The sequence below is a fragment of the Equus quagga genome, chromosome 12 (assembly GCF_021613505.1).
Source record: "Equus quagga isolate Etosha38 chromosome 12, UCLA_HA_Equagga_1.0, whole genome shotgun sequence".
In the NCBI taxonomy this organism is placed as follows: Eukaryota; Metazoa; Chordata; class Mammalia; order Perissodactyla; family Equidae; genus Equus; species Equus quagga.
In genome coordinates this window covers 97752791-97768642 of record NC_060278.1, presented here as the reverse complement: position 1 = coordinate 97768642, position 15852 = coordinate 97752791, and the positions used below count along the sequence as shown (strand labels likewise).

Here is a 15852-nt window from a genome sequence, read left to right as displayed (position 1 = left end):
TGGCCAATGTCAGCTGATGGTGTCACCAACAGACTCCGATGCAGATCTTTATTTGGAAGTTATTCCAAGGACTGGGCATTAATGCTCATCATCCCCTTTCTCTTGCATACCCTAAAGTCATTTTCCGTCCCTTCTCAATGATTTTTCCTGAAAGGCTGCCCTTGACATCCATTTTTCTTGTTTCCTTAATTAAAAAGATGAAGTGACAATACTTGCAAATAGTTTTTTTTCCTGAGGATTTGCCCTGAGCTACCAGCTGTTGCCAATCGTCTTCTTTTCTTTGCTTGAGAAAGATTAGCCCTGAGCTAACCTCTGGGCCAATCTCCTTCTATTCTGGATGTGGGTCACCACCACACCATGGGTGACAAGTGGTGTAGGTCCATGCCTGAGATCTGAACCTGCGAACCCAGACCGCCGAAGTGGAGCACGCAGAACTTAAACCACTCAGCCACTGGGCCGGCCCCACAAATAGTTTTTTTTAAAGAAAAGAACAGTCACTCATTGGTCCTCCACCTTGTCATTAGCCCTTCATTTTTGCATTTTACTTTTCAGACCCCTGGTAGTCATTTTAACCAGCTTTCATAAAGGAATAAAATACCAGGATGAGGATTCCCCAAATGACTGCCACCGACCCTCTGTTCCATGCATCAGCTGCAACTTGCTCCCAGGGAGGCGCCAGAGAGGAGAAGGGGCTCTCGGAGGGTGAAAGAGTGGAGGTGGACACAGGAGAACCCAGCACACCGCCTCTTAGGGTTTGTGGAGTGGGAGTTACCCACTGGAGTTCCTTCTTCCTTTTCTAAGGCCACCCTCTGGGAACGCAGAGCCTTGAACCTGCCGCCCGGGATGACAGCCCCTTTACCCGCCTGCCCCATATTCCCCCAGCTGGCATTTCTCTGAGTCTCCAGTGGACCTGCCAGTTCCATCATGCTTCACATCAAAGCCAGCTCCTGCCCACAGCCCTCAAGGCCCGGCGTGATTCAGCCCCGCTCTCTCTCCAAGGCTCCCTCCTCCATCCCTGACTCTGCTCCAGCCTCGCTGGCCTTTGTTCTGTGCCTCAAACGCATCAAGACATTTCCCCTCCATACAGCTTTTGCACTGGCTCTTCCCTCTGCCTGGAATGCTCTTCCCCCAGGTCTGACATGGCTGACCCTTTGGGTCCAATGTCATCTCTTCCAAGAGTCTTCCCTGATGACTCAATCTAAAGTTACCATATCCCACTGCTCCTGATCCTGCAGCTGTTCACCAGGCTCTATCCAAACACCGTGTTTATCGGCTTCCTTGCACCCAAGCCCACCCCAAATTAGCCAATTTATCTGTTGTCTTCTTGACTGTCAATCTCTCTCTCCTGCCGTGTAATTGCCACGAGGGTAGCTCTCACATCTATTCTGTCCACCACTGTAACTCTGCTACTTGAGATAGATCCTGGCACATAGTAGGTGCTCAATAAATCAGCTGAATAAAGAAATGAATGACTGGGCACCCAACTCGGGAGGTGCCTTAGAGACCAGCAGGGAGGGGCCGCAGCGCCACACTGACCGTGCATCTGGTAGGTGTACGGGCTCTGTCCAGTGGGTGGGGTGCTGAAGCTGGAGCCATAGCTGAGGAATCCACTCTGGCCGGGGGAATGGTTCAAGCTGTCTTCTGTCTTGATGCCTTTGAAGGGGGAAAAAGAAGCACCAGGGACATAAGATTAGGATGCTTCCTGTCACCTGCAGAAAAGCAACTGAGTCAAGACAGCACGCAATTTTATCAGCTTCCAAACCAGGAGTTGCAAACTGGTAGCTGGTGAGCTGAGATGAGCCTACAGACATATTTTGCTTGGCCTGCATATTTTTAAGGAAAACCTGAATTAGCTCCTTTTGTTTAAAAAATCAGCAGATTTCACCCAAAAATCTGGACTTACAGCTCTCTTGAGCAACGAGATGATCCAGTGGCATCATGCCTGTATTCCCATGTGATGACAAGCTGCCCCCAGGAGCTCCCCATTGGTGTGTTTCCCATATCACCATGGATCCCTTGCATTGAGGCTGGTTTTAAGGTGCTATTTTTCATTGCTTTTGTACTTTTTCTTTTTTACATTCTAGGACACTATCAAAAGTGGCGAAGGGAAAGGCAGGCCAAGAGCATCTTGGATTTTGCACATGTGGTCAGTTTCATGCTTCCTGCCTGCCCCTGAGGGCAGTGAGTTACAACCCCCTACACCATGGAGTGAAGCCATGTATGGTTTAAACAGCCATCAGCATTTCGGGTGAAGGTGTTAAAGGAAGCATCCTTCCTCTGTAGAGAAAATGCCACTTAACCCTAAGGCACACTCTCCACCCTTCTCGTTGGGGGGGCCTGCTTATCTGACACGCTTCCTGAAAGCACAGGCACTGATTCCATGAGCAACTGGCTGGGAAGGGAGGGGCGCTACCAGCAGTAGCCCACACATTGTATTTTTATTGAAAATGTAATAAATGCACTGTAGAAAATTCAAATAGTACCAAAGGCATAGAGAAAAGTATCTCTTCTATCCTTGACCCCAAACCTCCAGCTCCCCTTCCACAGGCGACCACTGTTACCAGTTTCTTGTATCTACCTCCAGACATGTTCTGTGCAAATACAAACTTATGCATGTATGTGCAATATATATATATATTTTTTCCTCTTTTTTAAAAATAAACTGGAGCAGTCTATACTGTTATACATTTTCCTCTTTTTTTTTTTGTTACTTGACAATACATGATAATGATCATTCTCCACCAGCTTATAAAGTTCTCTCTTATTCTGTATTTATGGCTGTGCAGTATTCCACTGTGTGGCTGCCTCATCATTTAACCCCTCGGGTACACATACATCTTTCTGTTAATCCCGGTATTTGGAATTGCTGAGTCCAAGGGCAAGAGCATCTTAAATTTTTATGGATGCTGCTAAACGGTGCTCCCCGGAGGGTAGACGGACATCCTCTCCATACGATAAGCGGGTGTCTGCTTCCCTTTTGCATCAAATGCATTATCAAACTTTGCTTATCTTTCTCTGTCTTATAGCTGTAAAGAGTATCTCAATGCTGTTTAAGTCTGCATTTCCTTAAAGAACATTTCTAGTTCCGGGGATGGTTTTGCAATTGTGGTTTCCCTCCTTCTCACTCATTCATCCCCATAAATGAGGCGAATGCTTAGTGGGGTAAAAATGATGGAGTTTGGGTCTGGAGGCCTGTGCTGGAGTCCTGGACGGTTCGCTTCGTTACTTGGTGACCTGGGCAGTTTCTCCTCCAACCCCAGCTTGGGAGTCTCCTCCCTTGTGAGATAAGATGCTGATCCCACCAGAAGGTTGTCAGGAGGTTAAAGGAAGGGGAGAGGATGAACATATAGGGCTCTGACTGGGGTACTTAGAAGCACACATCTCTTTCATCCTCACAACCATCCCACAAAACAAGCAATACTGTTCGCTCCCTTTTAAAGATGTGGAAACTGAGGTTCAGAAAGCCAGGCCACTCAACTGGGGTCTCGCAATTAGCTGATAACTCTGAAGTCAAGGTTTTCCTCTCCTTCTCTTGATGCCTCTTACCAACGGGTGTGAAAGGACTTTATGCAGTAGACGGTGCAAGACTTCAGTAACAACGATGATGAGAGCAACAAGCACCTTCTTTTGCTCAGTCTGCTAGGAGCGGGTAATGGTTTACTTGGTGCAGGCTGCCTCCTGGTGCACCTGGAGTAAAATCTAAACTCTCTGGGTGACCAGGTCCTACAGGGGCTTGGCTCATGCCTCCGACCCCTGCCTTCTTCAGCTCCTTCGCTCACCCTTCTCGAGCTGTGCATTCGGCCACTCTCATTCATTTTAGTGGCTGAACGGAAATCCAAGTGAGGACCATCACTGCCTATGCAGCCAGTCCCCTGACGATGAACTCTAGGGTGATTCCAAGGTTTCTGCTATCACAGCCCAGGATGGAATGGATGTGCCTCCTCACGCAATGTTAGAATGTTTGTCTAGGTTGGTTATAAGAAGCGGAATTGCTGAGTCAAAGGTACATAAATTTTTCATTTTAAATAGATGCAGACAAAACTGCAAGGATGTCTTTAGACGCGGGGCCTTTGCACATGCTCTTCTCTCTGCCCTGGAACGCACTACATCCCATCCCCGTCTTTACCAGGCTGATGCCTTCTCATCCTCAATTTCTCAGCTTAAATGTTGTTTCCCCAGAAAGGCCTTTCATGACCTAAGTCAGGCCCTTTCCCCTGAGTCCCTCCACAGCACCCCACTCTTTTCAGGGAACTCATGACAGTTCATCTGTTTACCATCTGTTCCCTCCTTAGGCTGAGAACTCCTGGATGGCAGGGCCAGGCCCGTCTTGTCCTCTGTGGTATTCCACACCTGCCTCACTGCTGGGCACACAGTAGGCGCTCAATAAATGTCTGCCCAATGAACAAATATGGAAGAAAACAAAATAAAGGTTTTCACATCTCCTTTTGTTTGCTAAGTGGTTGGATCACAAAATTCTAATTTATGAGGAAAGGAAGAGACTCTGGCAAGCACGTGAAAGGCTTTAGTCCTGTAAATCAGGGCGGCCCAACTGTGTCCATGGACCAGTCACCAGCTTACCATGAGAAAGTACAGAAACATCTAGAAACTTTCGTAGCAACTTGACATCATGTGACATCTAAGGTCATATCTCTGGGCTTCTATTTTGTATCACTGTTTTGTTATTTTAATTTCATTTTTCTAGTAATTCATTTTTATTGCATTTTACCAAAGTATCAGTCCACAAAGAACTGGAAATTAAAAAGCAAAAAATAAGTACCGGGCTTTTAGCCCAGATGAGTAGCACTGCTCCAAGAGACTAAGATCAAAGGAAATCCGGTGAAGGTCCGGTTTGGGGACAGTCTGACCACATCAGATCTCCTGCTCCCCAAGTGTTTCTCGTGAATATCTTTGTGGCAAAGAGAAGGAGGCCTCCATAAGATGCTCAGGAACCACCTACAGATTTTGCTGTCTTTAGCTCTTGGAAGCACGATAGTGAGTGCGTGCATTTCAGAAAGCATGTCAACAACAGTGATGCACGGGGCATTCATTCATTCCACAAACATGCAAAATAAGTCTACATCGGGGGCGGCAAACTGTGGCCCATGGGCCAAATGTGACGTGCTGCCTGTTTTCCTAAATAAGGTTTTCCTGAAACACAGACACACCCACTCATTTACGTATCTTCCGTGGCTGCTTTCGAGCTACAACAGTAGCTTGAGTAGTTGTGATAGGGAATGTATGACCGCAAAGCCAAGGGTTACTATCAGGCACTTCACAGAAAAGTTTACTGATCCCTATTCCACATAACGAGATGCAGAAGCATGATAAACAGCAAATCCACGGGTGTGGGTGTCTCTGAGATGAAAGGGAGGCAGACCTCCCTCTATTTTTTATTTTTTAAGTTGGATGGTCAGTTTGTGGCTGTTGGTAATATTACTCTTTATGCTTTTACCTATGTCTTAAACGTTGTATAATAAATTGAGGGAAAAAATACTCAGTACTCCCAACCTCCTTGCCTCTAGTTTGCTCAATTGTGTTATTTCCCTGAAGCTATTTAAACAAAGGTAATACTACTATTTGCCAAGGAGCAATGAGAAACACTTCCTAACAAGATTCAACAAGGTTTGTCCAGACAGTGAGCAAACACTGCTTGCTCGGGCACAGGCATATGGGAGGGAAACGGCTTTTCATGCCACCTGTCATTCTGCAGTGGCACGGACATCCCGTGTGTGTGTGGCAGCCTGGCTTCTACTGCATCGATGGAGTGTTTCCCACGGGCCAGGCCCTGAGAGCTAAGCCCTTCATATAGATCAAGGGTATGGGTCCATGGGCCAAATGTGGCCCACTGCCTATTTGTGTTGATAAAGTTTTATTGGAACACAGACACATCCATTCGTTTACATAGTGTCGGCTGCTTTCACGCTACAGTGGCAGAGTTGGGGAGTTGCAACAATGACAGTCTGCCCCACAAAGCTGAAAATATTTGCTAGCTGGCCTTTACAGAAAAAGGCAGCTGACCTCCGACGGAGATGACCTCATTTAATCCTCACAACAGCTGTGAGGAGGCCAGACTCAGCATCACTCCCACTGCACCAACGAGGAAACAGAGGTGGCTTGCCTGGGGTCTTGGGACCAGCAAGAGGCAGAGGTACAGTGTGAACCGAGGACGTGCCCTCTCACCTCCTATGCTGTGGGTCAGGGAACAGACTGACAGTAACTAAGACGGTAAAATGACTTTGAACCAAATTAATTTCCACCTGACACTGTGTTTTGTCTGGGAACAGGGTTAGTTTTCTTGCTTTTGCTGAAAAATACAACGGCTTCATTCTTCTGGGCTGTCAGCCAGGCAGGGTAACTTCCATGTGCTTGTGTCACAGGTCTTCCAGCACAGGAGGGACAGAAAGTTAGAAAAGATGCTCACACCTGTTGGCGAAGCTGAGTCACAGGGAATCCCCTGGGATTTACAGAACGCACGCCGGGGCCGGGGAGCTCAGTGGTTAAGGGCTTGGACTCCAGAGCCAGGCTGCCAGGGTTTAATTCCACCTCTGCAGCCGACCGGCTGGGTGACCTTGGGCAAGTTATTTATCCTCTCTGAGCCTCCATTTATTTATCCCTCAAAGGAAGATAATGATAAGAACTTCCTTGTAGGCTTGAGGGGCATTAAAACAACTCCTGGACGTGGAGCACTGAGAGTCGTGGGTGGCGGCAACTTAACAACCGTGACTACGACCAACGCCTCCTCTGATGCCCCACCGGACTCGTCACTGCCACCTCCAGAATTGCTCTTGAATGTCCACTGCCCTGCCCCAGGCCTCCACCAGCGCCCAACTCCAGGCCTTATCAGCCTCCCAGCTGGCCTTCCTGTTTCTCCTCTGCTTCCCTCCAACTCAACCTCCCGACGGCGGCCAAGGTGATCCTTAAAAACCCAGATTGCGGGGCCGGCCTGGTGGCACAGTAGTTAAGTTTGCACGTTCTGCTTTGGCAGCCCGGGGTTCGCCGGTTCGGATCCCGGGTGTGGACATGGCACCACTTGTCAAGCCATGCTGTGGTAGGCGTCCCACATATAAAGTAGAGGAAGGTGAGCATGGATGTTAGCTCAGGGCCAGTCTTCCTCAGCAAAAAGAGGAGGATTGGCAGCAGATGTTAGCTCAGGGCTAATCTTCCTCAAAAAAAAAAAAAAGAAAGGAAAAAACCCAGATTGTCTCACATAGCCCTCTGCTTGTAGACCTGCGATGAGTTCCTGTTTCACTTGGAATAAAATCCTGAATCCCTCCCAGGCCTCTAAGGCTCCGCCCACCTCTTCCACCTCATCCCCCACTGTGTCCAGCCACTGGGCTCCCAGGCCTTGCCAAGTGCCTTCCCGGGCCTTCCCGCGGGCGGTCCCCTCCCCCGGATGCTCTCCCTCCTGAGCTTGCACAAAGTCCTCTCTCAGTTCTCAGCTGGGTCAGCACCTCCTCTAAAAGGCCTTCCCTGCTGGAACCTAATTTAGGAATTAATTAGAATTCAATTAATTGGAACTTATTTGATTCTTCCTTGCTCTGTTCTCTCCCATGACCTCCTCCTCTTCCTTTATATCATGCGTGATCATTTGAAATAACATAAAATTTTAAAGAATTAAAAAATTTCTTTGCCCCTCTAGGCCAGAGGTTGAAGACTCAAATGTCTTCAGGGGACAGACAGATAATTCAAACAAGTGATGTGGGCCAGGTGGGGACCATGGCGAACTGAGGCTAACGGGGACAGCCCTACTCAGAGCCACTTACTCCTGACACAGAAAATATGGGCCCAGTGCTGCCTGATCTTTTTCTTTTCTGGTGAGGAAGACTGGCCCTGAGCTAACACTGGTTGCCAATCTTCCTCTATTTTGGATGTGGGATGCCCCCTCAGCATGGCTTGATGAGCAGTGTGTAGGTCCGTGCCGGAGATCCAGACCCGTGAACCCTGGGCCACCGAAGTGGAGCTCACAGCCTTAAATGCTGTGCCACCGGGCCAGCCCCATGGATCATTTGTTTTTTTTTAAGATATTAGAAATATGAATTCTTATGTAAACATTTCTCATTTTAAAATTGTTCATTAATTTAAAAAATGTCAAGTATATTTTCCTGGTTAAAAAACAAGCCAAAGGCCACATTACCCATCAGCCTTCACTTGGCAGCCTCCGATCTAGACAGGAAGCTCCACAAACACAGGGCCCGCCCTGCTCGTGGACCACTGAATGCCCAGCATGGGCCCCAATACTGAACGAATGAACCAGCGAGAGAACGAGGCAGAGGTAGAGAGAGAGAAAAGAAGGCAAAGTTCAGTCCCTGCACGCCAGCCACGTCATCCGGTTGGGAAGACGAGAAGGGTGCATTAACTTTATGGTTGACGAAACTGAGGCCTGGAGGAGGCAGGGGCACTGGGTCTGGGAGGTGAGTCTCCCGCCCCTCACCCCGTGGTCTCTCCCCGGATGCCGTGGACGTGGCTGGATTGGAAAGCCGTCTGCTTGGCCATCCGTGGTTTCCACCTGCCCCTCGTCCTACTCCTGACATACACTTTCTCATATTCAGATCTGTTCTCCCGAGTGAGCCTGACCTGGCCCCTGGTTCCATGGGTGGACATGGCCAAATGTGGCCGACCAGAGCATTTCCATCTTCTCTGCCCCAGCGTCTGGGTCAGGGATGGCCATGGGAGTCCAGCGAGAGAGATCTCTTCAGCACCACAGTGGGAAAGCCTGCCTGAGATTAAAGCCCATGCAAATGGAGCAGAGACTAATTCCTGATATTATTGCTTGAGTAGCTGGATCCAACACTGCCTGAAGCCAGTCCTCTAAGATTTTTCAGCTCAGTTTGCAATAAACTCCTCTATTTCCTTAATCTAATTACCACTAGATTTTTGTCATAGGCTACCAAAAGAGCTTCGGTTGACACACAAATTAAGAAGGGAGGAAATAGCATGAATAAAAACCACAGGCAGTGTGATGACTAATTTTCTGTGTCAACTTGACTAGACTGGACGGGGCCACGAGGTGTCCAGACATGTGGTCAAACATTATTCTGGGTGTGTCTGTGAGGGTGTTTCTGGATGAGATTAACATTTGAATCTGTAAACTGAGTTATGTAGAGTTCTCTCCCCAATGTGGTGGGCCTCATCCAACCAGTTGAAGACCCAAATAGAATCAAAAGGCTGAGGAAGAGGGAGCCCTTCTGCCCGAGTGCTTGAGCTGCGAGATTGATCTTCTCCTGCCTTCAGACTCGAACCGAAAAGTCAGCTCTTCTTGGATCTTGGGCCTGCTGACTTTTGGACCAGATGCGACACCATCAGCCCTGCTGGTTCCCAGGCCTCTGGGCTCAGACTGGAGAGCTGGTCTCCAGACTGCCAAGTGCAGACCTTGGGACTTCTCAGCCTCCACAGTTGGGCGGGCCAATTCCTACGAGAAATCTCTCTCTCTAGACACACATCTCTATCTCCACCCCGCCAGTTCTGTTTCTCTGGAGAACCCTGACTAACGCAGAGGGACAGGTGAGCAGTGCGTGGCGAGCCTGGCTCACCGAGTCTCCAGCTCTCGGCAGGAAGGTTCTGAGAGTCCAGGTCTGTGGGTCTGTGGTTTTGCCTTCCCAGCACCCATTTCTCCTTCTTCTGATACCACCCCTGTGTTTTCCTTTGAGAGAGCCATCCATCCCTCATGTACAATCCATACGCTTCAACCTCCTTATGTCCCTCACCCTCACTCCTTGTCTTGTTCTAAGCATTGTCATGTGGCCAATTTGGGCCAATGGGGGTCAATATGAGATTCTGGTGGAACTGCTGGGAGTGCTGAGCTGAAAGGATGAAAACCCAGAGTTGATAGGCACCATCTTTGCTGCCACGTGGGAAGAACCAGTGCAAGAGTAAAGCCAACTCAGAGGAAAACATCTGAAGATGGAGGGAGACATCTTCCTCCTGATGTCATGTGAGCACCTGGATCCAGCCATACCTGATGTCAGCTGTACCTTTACATTTTCCAGTATGTGAATCATTAAATTTCCATTTTCCCTAAGCCAGCTTGGGCTAACTTTCTTCTTCTTGAAATTAAAAGAGGCCTTCATATAGTCTGCAGAACTTGAACTATATTTAAGGCGTCTATCCTTCTCCTCTATCTCTAATCCAAAATTAGGCTGGCTGCATTTAACTGAGGCCACAGGGCAAAGGAAAGACCATGATGTTGGGAACCCCGGGGGGAAAGCAGGGCTTGCTTTGGTACTCACTGTAGGAAGGGAGTCCATAGGCTTGTGCTGGAGGCGGGTAAGCCGTGTAGGGGCCGGCCTGCTGGATGCCCGCGCTGTACTGTGTCTGGCCGTAGGCTGCCATGGCGGAGGGAGGCTGGCTGGGTAGGATACGCGCGCAGGGTCTGCATGGAAGGAGAGAAGATTAAATCTCCAGGCCCAGCCCAGCATCCCTTCCTCCTGATTTTGGTCTCAACAGCACCATTTTGCTTTGGGTATTGACTCTTTCCAGGGCAGAGACAAGTGTGGTGTTCATCAAATCCCACTTCATTTCCCCTCTTCCTGGACACCAGGAAGAGACATTTCCTGTCTCGCTTGCAGTCAGATTAGACCATGTGGCTGGGTTCTGCCCAAGAGAAGGTATAAGCCGCTCCCAGGTCTGGCCAATAAAACCAACTTCTGTGACGCCTCCTGCCCTCTCTCCTCTTCAGGCAGCGACTGTGGAGGGAACAGGCGGAGAAGGCAGAGCCAAAATACGGACACAGGCTGGATGCTCGAGTCAGCGTGTGGAGGAGAGATCTCATCGGACCCACACTGAAACAAACCTTTGTTATTTGCGGTGTTTAGTCATGAGGTCAGCATTTATTGATTACTGCAGCAGAGCCTGCCCCACCCGGCCATTGTCCTAATTTAGACACCTTCCAATTGATTGTAGTTTGGCAGCGCTGTCAATCAAGATGCCCTGCTCTTGGCCAAGGGGTGGGTGCATGATGCAAGACCATCCAATCAGACTCTGCCCTGGGAATTTAAATCTTGGGCTGAATAATTCATTCCAACAGCCACACCAAAAGAGGAGCTGTCTTTTAGTTCCTTCCTATTGCTTGGATCCCAGAAGCTGTCCTATCCTTGGTCTTTCGGTTTTTTTTTCTTCTAAAGATTGGCCCTGAACTAACATCTGTTGCCAATCTTTTTTTTTTTTTTTCTTTTTCTTACCCCAGACCCTCAGTACATAGCTGTATACTTTAGTTGTGGGTCCCTCTACTTGTGGCATGTGGGATGCTGCCTCAGCGTGGCCTGGTGAGGGGTGCTAGGTCCGCCCCCAGGATCCAAACCAGTGAAGCCCTGGGCCACCGAAGCAGAGTGCGCAAACTCAACCACTTGGCCACGGGGCCAGCCCCTCCTTGGTCTTGCCTGAAGCCTGATTATTCCACTTTGACTTACATTTTGAGCTACTCCAAACCTTCCCCAAAAAGTCCTGGTGGTCTTACACCAGCCAGAGTAGATTTCTGCCACTTACAACTAAAGAACTCAACTGGATTCTGCCCTCCGTGGTGAGTAACAGGCTCCACGGGGCTGGGACGGGAAGGGCCGCTGACCTGAGACACCTGCAACGTGACGACTGCTACCCTTCACTGCGTTCTTATCACCAGCTGGGAACTGTGATACTCAGGCCCCACGGGAGCAGGAAATCTCCACAGACGCTCATCTCGACACTCTGGGTGGGGGCTCTTGGCTCTCATTTAGGGAAGAAACCTGAAGCCACAGCTAGAAAGTGGGAAATCTCAACCTTGACCTCAGGACCCTACTCCAGAGCCAGCACCTGTAACAAGACTGCCACGGACCCGGCCCTGCCAGCAGCAGGAAAGAAAGTCAAGGTGGGCTCTTCCAATAGGAAGAGAGCAAGATGGCGGCCCAGGGGCCACACGAGGTCCAGGGGTCCGGGAATAGAATTTCTTTGGCTGGAACAGTTATTTATTTATTTTTATTTGAATTCATTGCCAATGTTTTAAAACCAGGAGGTCGCCCTCTCTCTCTCCCTCTCTCTCTCTCTCTCTCACACACACACACACACACACACACACAAACACACACATGCTCTTTATTTCCCCCTTCTCTTGCAAAGCAGACGCTTTGGCAAGCCTGGGTCTGTCCTGTCCTGTGTAGCACCATCAGCTGGGTGTGAGGAGCAGCCACCTCTTGAGACTATCACCCTCTGTCTGCAACAGTCTCCACGGCCCACTTCACTTTGTGATGAAAACAGCTAACAACTCATGCCTACTATGTGCCAGGCACTGTCCTAATTACTCTATGTTGATCAGCTCGTTTAAACCTCATAACAAGCATGACAATCCTTGGGGGGAGGGACCATTCCTATCCCCATTTTACAGATGAGAAAACAGGCGGAGAGAGACTGAGAGACACACTGAAAGCACACCGCTGGTGCAGACTTTGAACGCTGGCTGCAGAGGCCATGCCCCCTGGCCCCGTAGATCACACACCTGGACACTAGCGCCACGTGCACCTGCCATCCTCTATCTAAGCATTCTAACTATCATGTTTCCCAGCAAACGCTCATGAGACCCCCAAACCCGCGTCTGATCCCATTCTGGGTACGTCACTCAGTGAAGACCTGTTCGTTTCCAGAGTTCCTCCGACATCTGAGGCCTCGTGGCAGGTGTGAGACTGATACAAAAGTTTACGGAGTTATAAAAAGATGTTCTCATGCACTCTTTCGTTTTGACTACTACATGATCAAGGGTTAGGAACTTGTTCCAAAATGCATGACAACTCATTTGGGCTGGAGACGCCAGAACCACTCCTGGAAGGCGTTTGCTAGTCATTATTCCCACTCTGTGAGGCGCCTGGACACGCACGCGGTGCATCAGGACTTTGTGCTGAGCGGAGACCCTTACCTGAGAACGTCCCCGATGTACACCTGTCCTTAGGAGCAGAAGGTGGGAATCTGAGATGACCAACTCCTGCTTCCTAGCAAAACCTACTTACCCTCCTCGGAGTAAACGGGGCTAAAATGAAAACCCAGAGGAAGGACAGAGCAGCTCTCTAACCCGAGGCCGTGAAGAGAAGTCGGCCGACTGAACACAACCCCCAAAACATCTGGAGGGAAAGGAAGGTGGAGAAAGCATGTTCCTCGTATACAGCTGCTCCAGGGCCGTCACGGGTGGAGCGTGTCCAGATACGGAGGAGCTGACCATCCAGACAGGGCACGCTGACCGTCCGGCCAGACCAAACCCAGGGCTTCTCAGGTGCAGAGTGGCAGCTCCCTGAGGGCAGGCACGGGGGGACCCCGGGTAAGCCGTGTCCGTCCCCGAGCTCCCTCTGCCCCTGCGCACACTGAGGGGGGGCATTTATGCCGCCCGCTGTGTTGAGATCTCTGACTGGTCTGTCTGTCTGTCTGTTTCCCCCACTAGACTGGAAGCTCTCCGAGGGCAGGGTCTCTGTCTCACTCATCTCTGAGTCTCCAGGGCTCGGCAGGGGACTTGGCATGAGGAGTGTTGGGTGAATGTTGGAGCAGGAAGATAGGATAGAAGGAGGGAGGTAGAGAGAGAAGGATAAGGGGGTGGAGGGAAAGGGAGGGAGAAAAAGTGGGAGAGGAAAGGAAGGAGGAAAAAAAGGGAAACAGGGAAGGAGGGAGGGATTGAGAAAGAGTCTAATCATAGGAAAGAAGAGAAGGAAAGACTGAAAAAAAGAAGAAAGCCACAGCCAACACTGTCAGAACACTCTGTTCCAGGTGCCTTCTAAGCGCTTTTTACATGTTTTAGTTCATTTCATAGGCAGACATCATGATTGTCCCCTTTGTCCAGATGGGGAGACTGAGCCCAGAGGGGTGGAGTCAGTTGCTCAAGGTCGCTCAGCCAGCGAGTGCTGGCACTCAGACTCCAGTCCAGGGAGTCTGGCTCCAGAGCCTTTGCCCTCGAGAAAGAGAAAGAGAAAGAGGGAGCCAAGGAGAAACCAGAGGTACTCACCTCGCGAGGAGCTGGGACACGCTCGGAGGGGCCGGAGGGGCTGATGCCGTGATGCCTGGGGGGAAAGGAAAATTGGAAGGGCTTTAGCTGTCAGAGCGACGCTCCACAGAAGCTGTGACTTTAGACGGCAGCTTAAGCGGGAAGAAATCGAGAGCTGCTGCCAGGGACTTTCTCAACCACAAAAGCTCATCCGAGAAGCAACATGCGAGCGTTCTCCTCCTTGAAAACCCCTTCCGGGTGCGCCTTGTCTCCAGGTACTAATGGAAGGTACACAGGAAGAATCTATAGCATCTTGAAACATCAGAGGGGAATTCACACCCCACCCATTGTACAGATGGAGAAACTGAGGCCAAAGGGACAGAAAAAACGTGCTTGAGCCAGCTCACGTGACTAGACAGCAGCACTACTGGGACCTGAACCGGGTTTCCTGATTCCCAAGCTGGAGCCATTTCCACTCCAGGATGGAGAACCAGTCCCTCCCCTGCCTCACAGGCAACCCCAAGAACCCCAGAATGGCCGGCAGCCGTTGGCTTTGATTATCCAACATCCATTTCCCTTCTTCCAACGACATCACCTTGATGTTCCTCCCCTCTCTCCCAAATTCAGCCAGGGGGTTCGGGGGGGCTGGCCCCAGCACTCAGGGAAAGGCAGACCATGGATCAGGGAGACGGAAGCGGCCCCAGCTCCTGATGAGGCTGTGTCCCTGTGCACACTGTATTCCTGGGCACCCAGCATCCAGCCATCGGCAGGAGACAATAATGCAGGAAGTGACGGAAAGGCGGTGGAATTCAGATGGAGGGACGTTTGCGAGAGGATAATTCCACAGATGGACAGTTCCCTGGGGAGCGTTTGGTGCTGCGTCATTTTTAACAACAGAACTCAAGGGCCTCACTGTGGAGCCCTGGCAAATGCTAGACAACGTGTGTACTGATTGCCAGTTCACGCTCCCTGGTATGGAGGGCAGAGGCTGGTGTCCTTGTGCCTCCCGAGAAATGCCCCCAGGTCCCTGGAGCTCCGAGCCTCTCTCAGCCCCTGAGCTGGAGGCTCAGCGGGCCAAATGTAATTCCAGCTCCTACCCTCCAGCAATGACACTCCGGGCAGGCTGCCTGGAGTCGCTGGGCCTCAGAGGTCCCCCCTGTGAAATGGGGAAAAATATTCATCTCCCAAGGACGGGTAAGGATTCAAGGAGAAGATGATGACGACGCCCATCGTTTACCCAGCACTTGCTACGTGCCAAGCTCTCCTCTAAATCCGTTACCTGCATTAATTATTTTAATCCTCATCATCACCCCATGAGGAGGGTTCTATTCACACCCCCACGTCATCGATGAAGAACTGGAGGCCCAGAGAGTTCAAGTAACTCACCCAAGGCCACACAGATCATAAGGGATGGAGCTGTGATCTGAACCCAGGTGTTCTGGCTCCAGAGTTTGTCTTCTCCACCGCAACACTGCAGCCCACGATGACAGCCATCACCATCATAGCAACCAGCATCCACTTAGAAGTGCACTACGGGCCAGGCCCCGTTTTAACTGCTCATATGCATGATCTCATTCAGTGCTCATGACAATACCAGGAGGCAGGCAATGTCATTATCCCCATTTTACAGATGAAAAAACTGAGGAAGGCTAAGTGCATTGCTCAAGCCACACAGCGTGTGGGCACGGCAACTGGGACTTGAACCCAAACACTTCTGAGTCCCAAGTCCACTCCCCGGCTGGGTCAAATTCTGTTTGAGTCCCAAACCACTGGGGTGGGGGTGGGAGTCCTGAAGTCCATTTAGAGAGCTGCAACTAGACTAAAAAAGAAAACAGAATAGACAATATCACCAAATACTGCCCATAGGAAGAAGCAATTGTGTGAGACTTTTGTTCCAGTTATAGATACGAGAATGTGATGGGTGT

At 50.1% G+C, this 15852-nt stretch overlaps 1 protein-coding gene across 1 annotated transcript in view; it reads right to left on the bottom strand.

Moving 5' to 3' along the window:
• The window catches only part of EYA2 (EYA transcriptional coactivator and phosphatase 2), a 251791-nt gene that overhangs the window by 149519 nt on the left and 86420 nt on the right, over window positions 1-15852 (bottom strand). Inside the window, exons 3-5 of the mRNA XM_046678181.1 lie at window positions 13949-14003; window positions 10227-10369; window positions 1537-1653 (exon numbers count right to left, since the gene is read on the bottom strand). Of these exons, the coding sequence (XP_046534137.1) occupies window positions 1537-1653; window positions 10227-10369; window positions 13949-14003 (315 nt within the window). The remainder of the gene's footprint in view (window positions 1-1536; window positions 1654-10226; window positions 10370-13948; window positions 14004-15852) is intronic.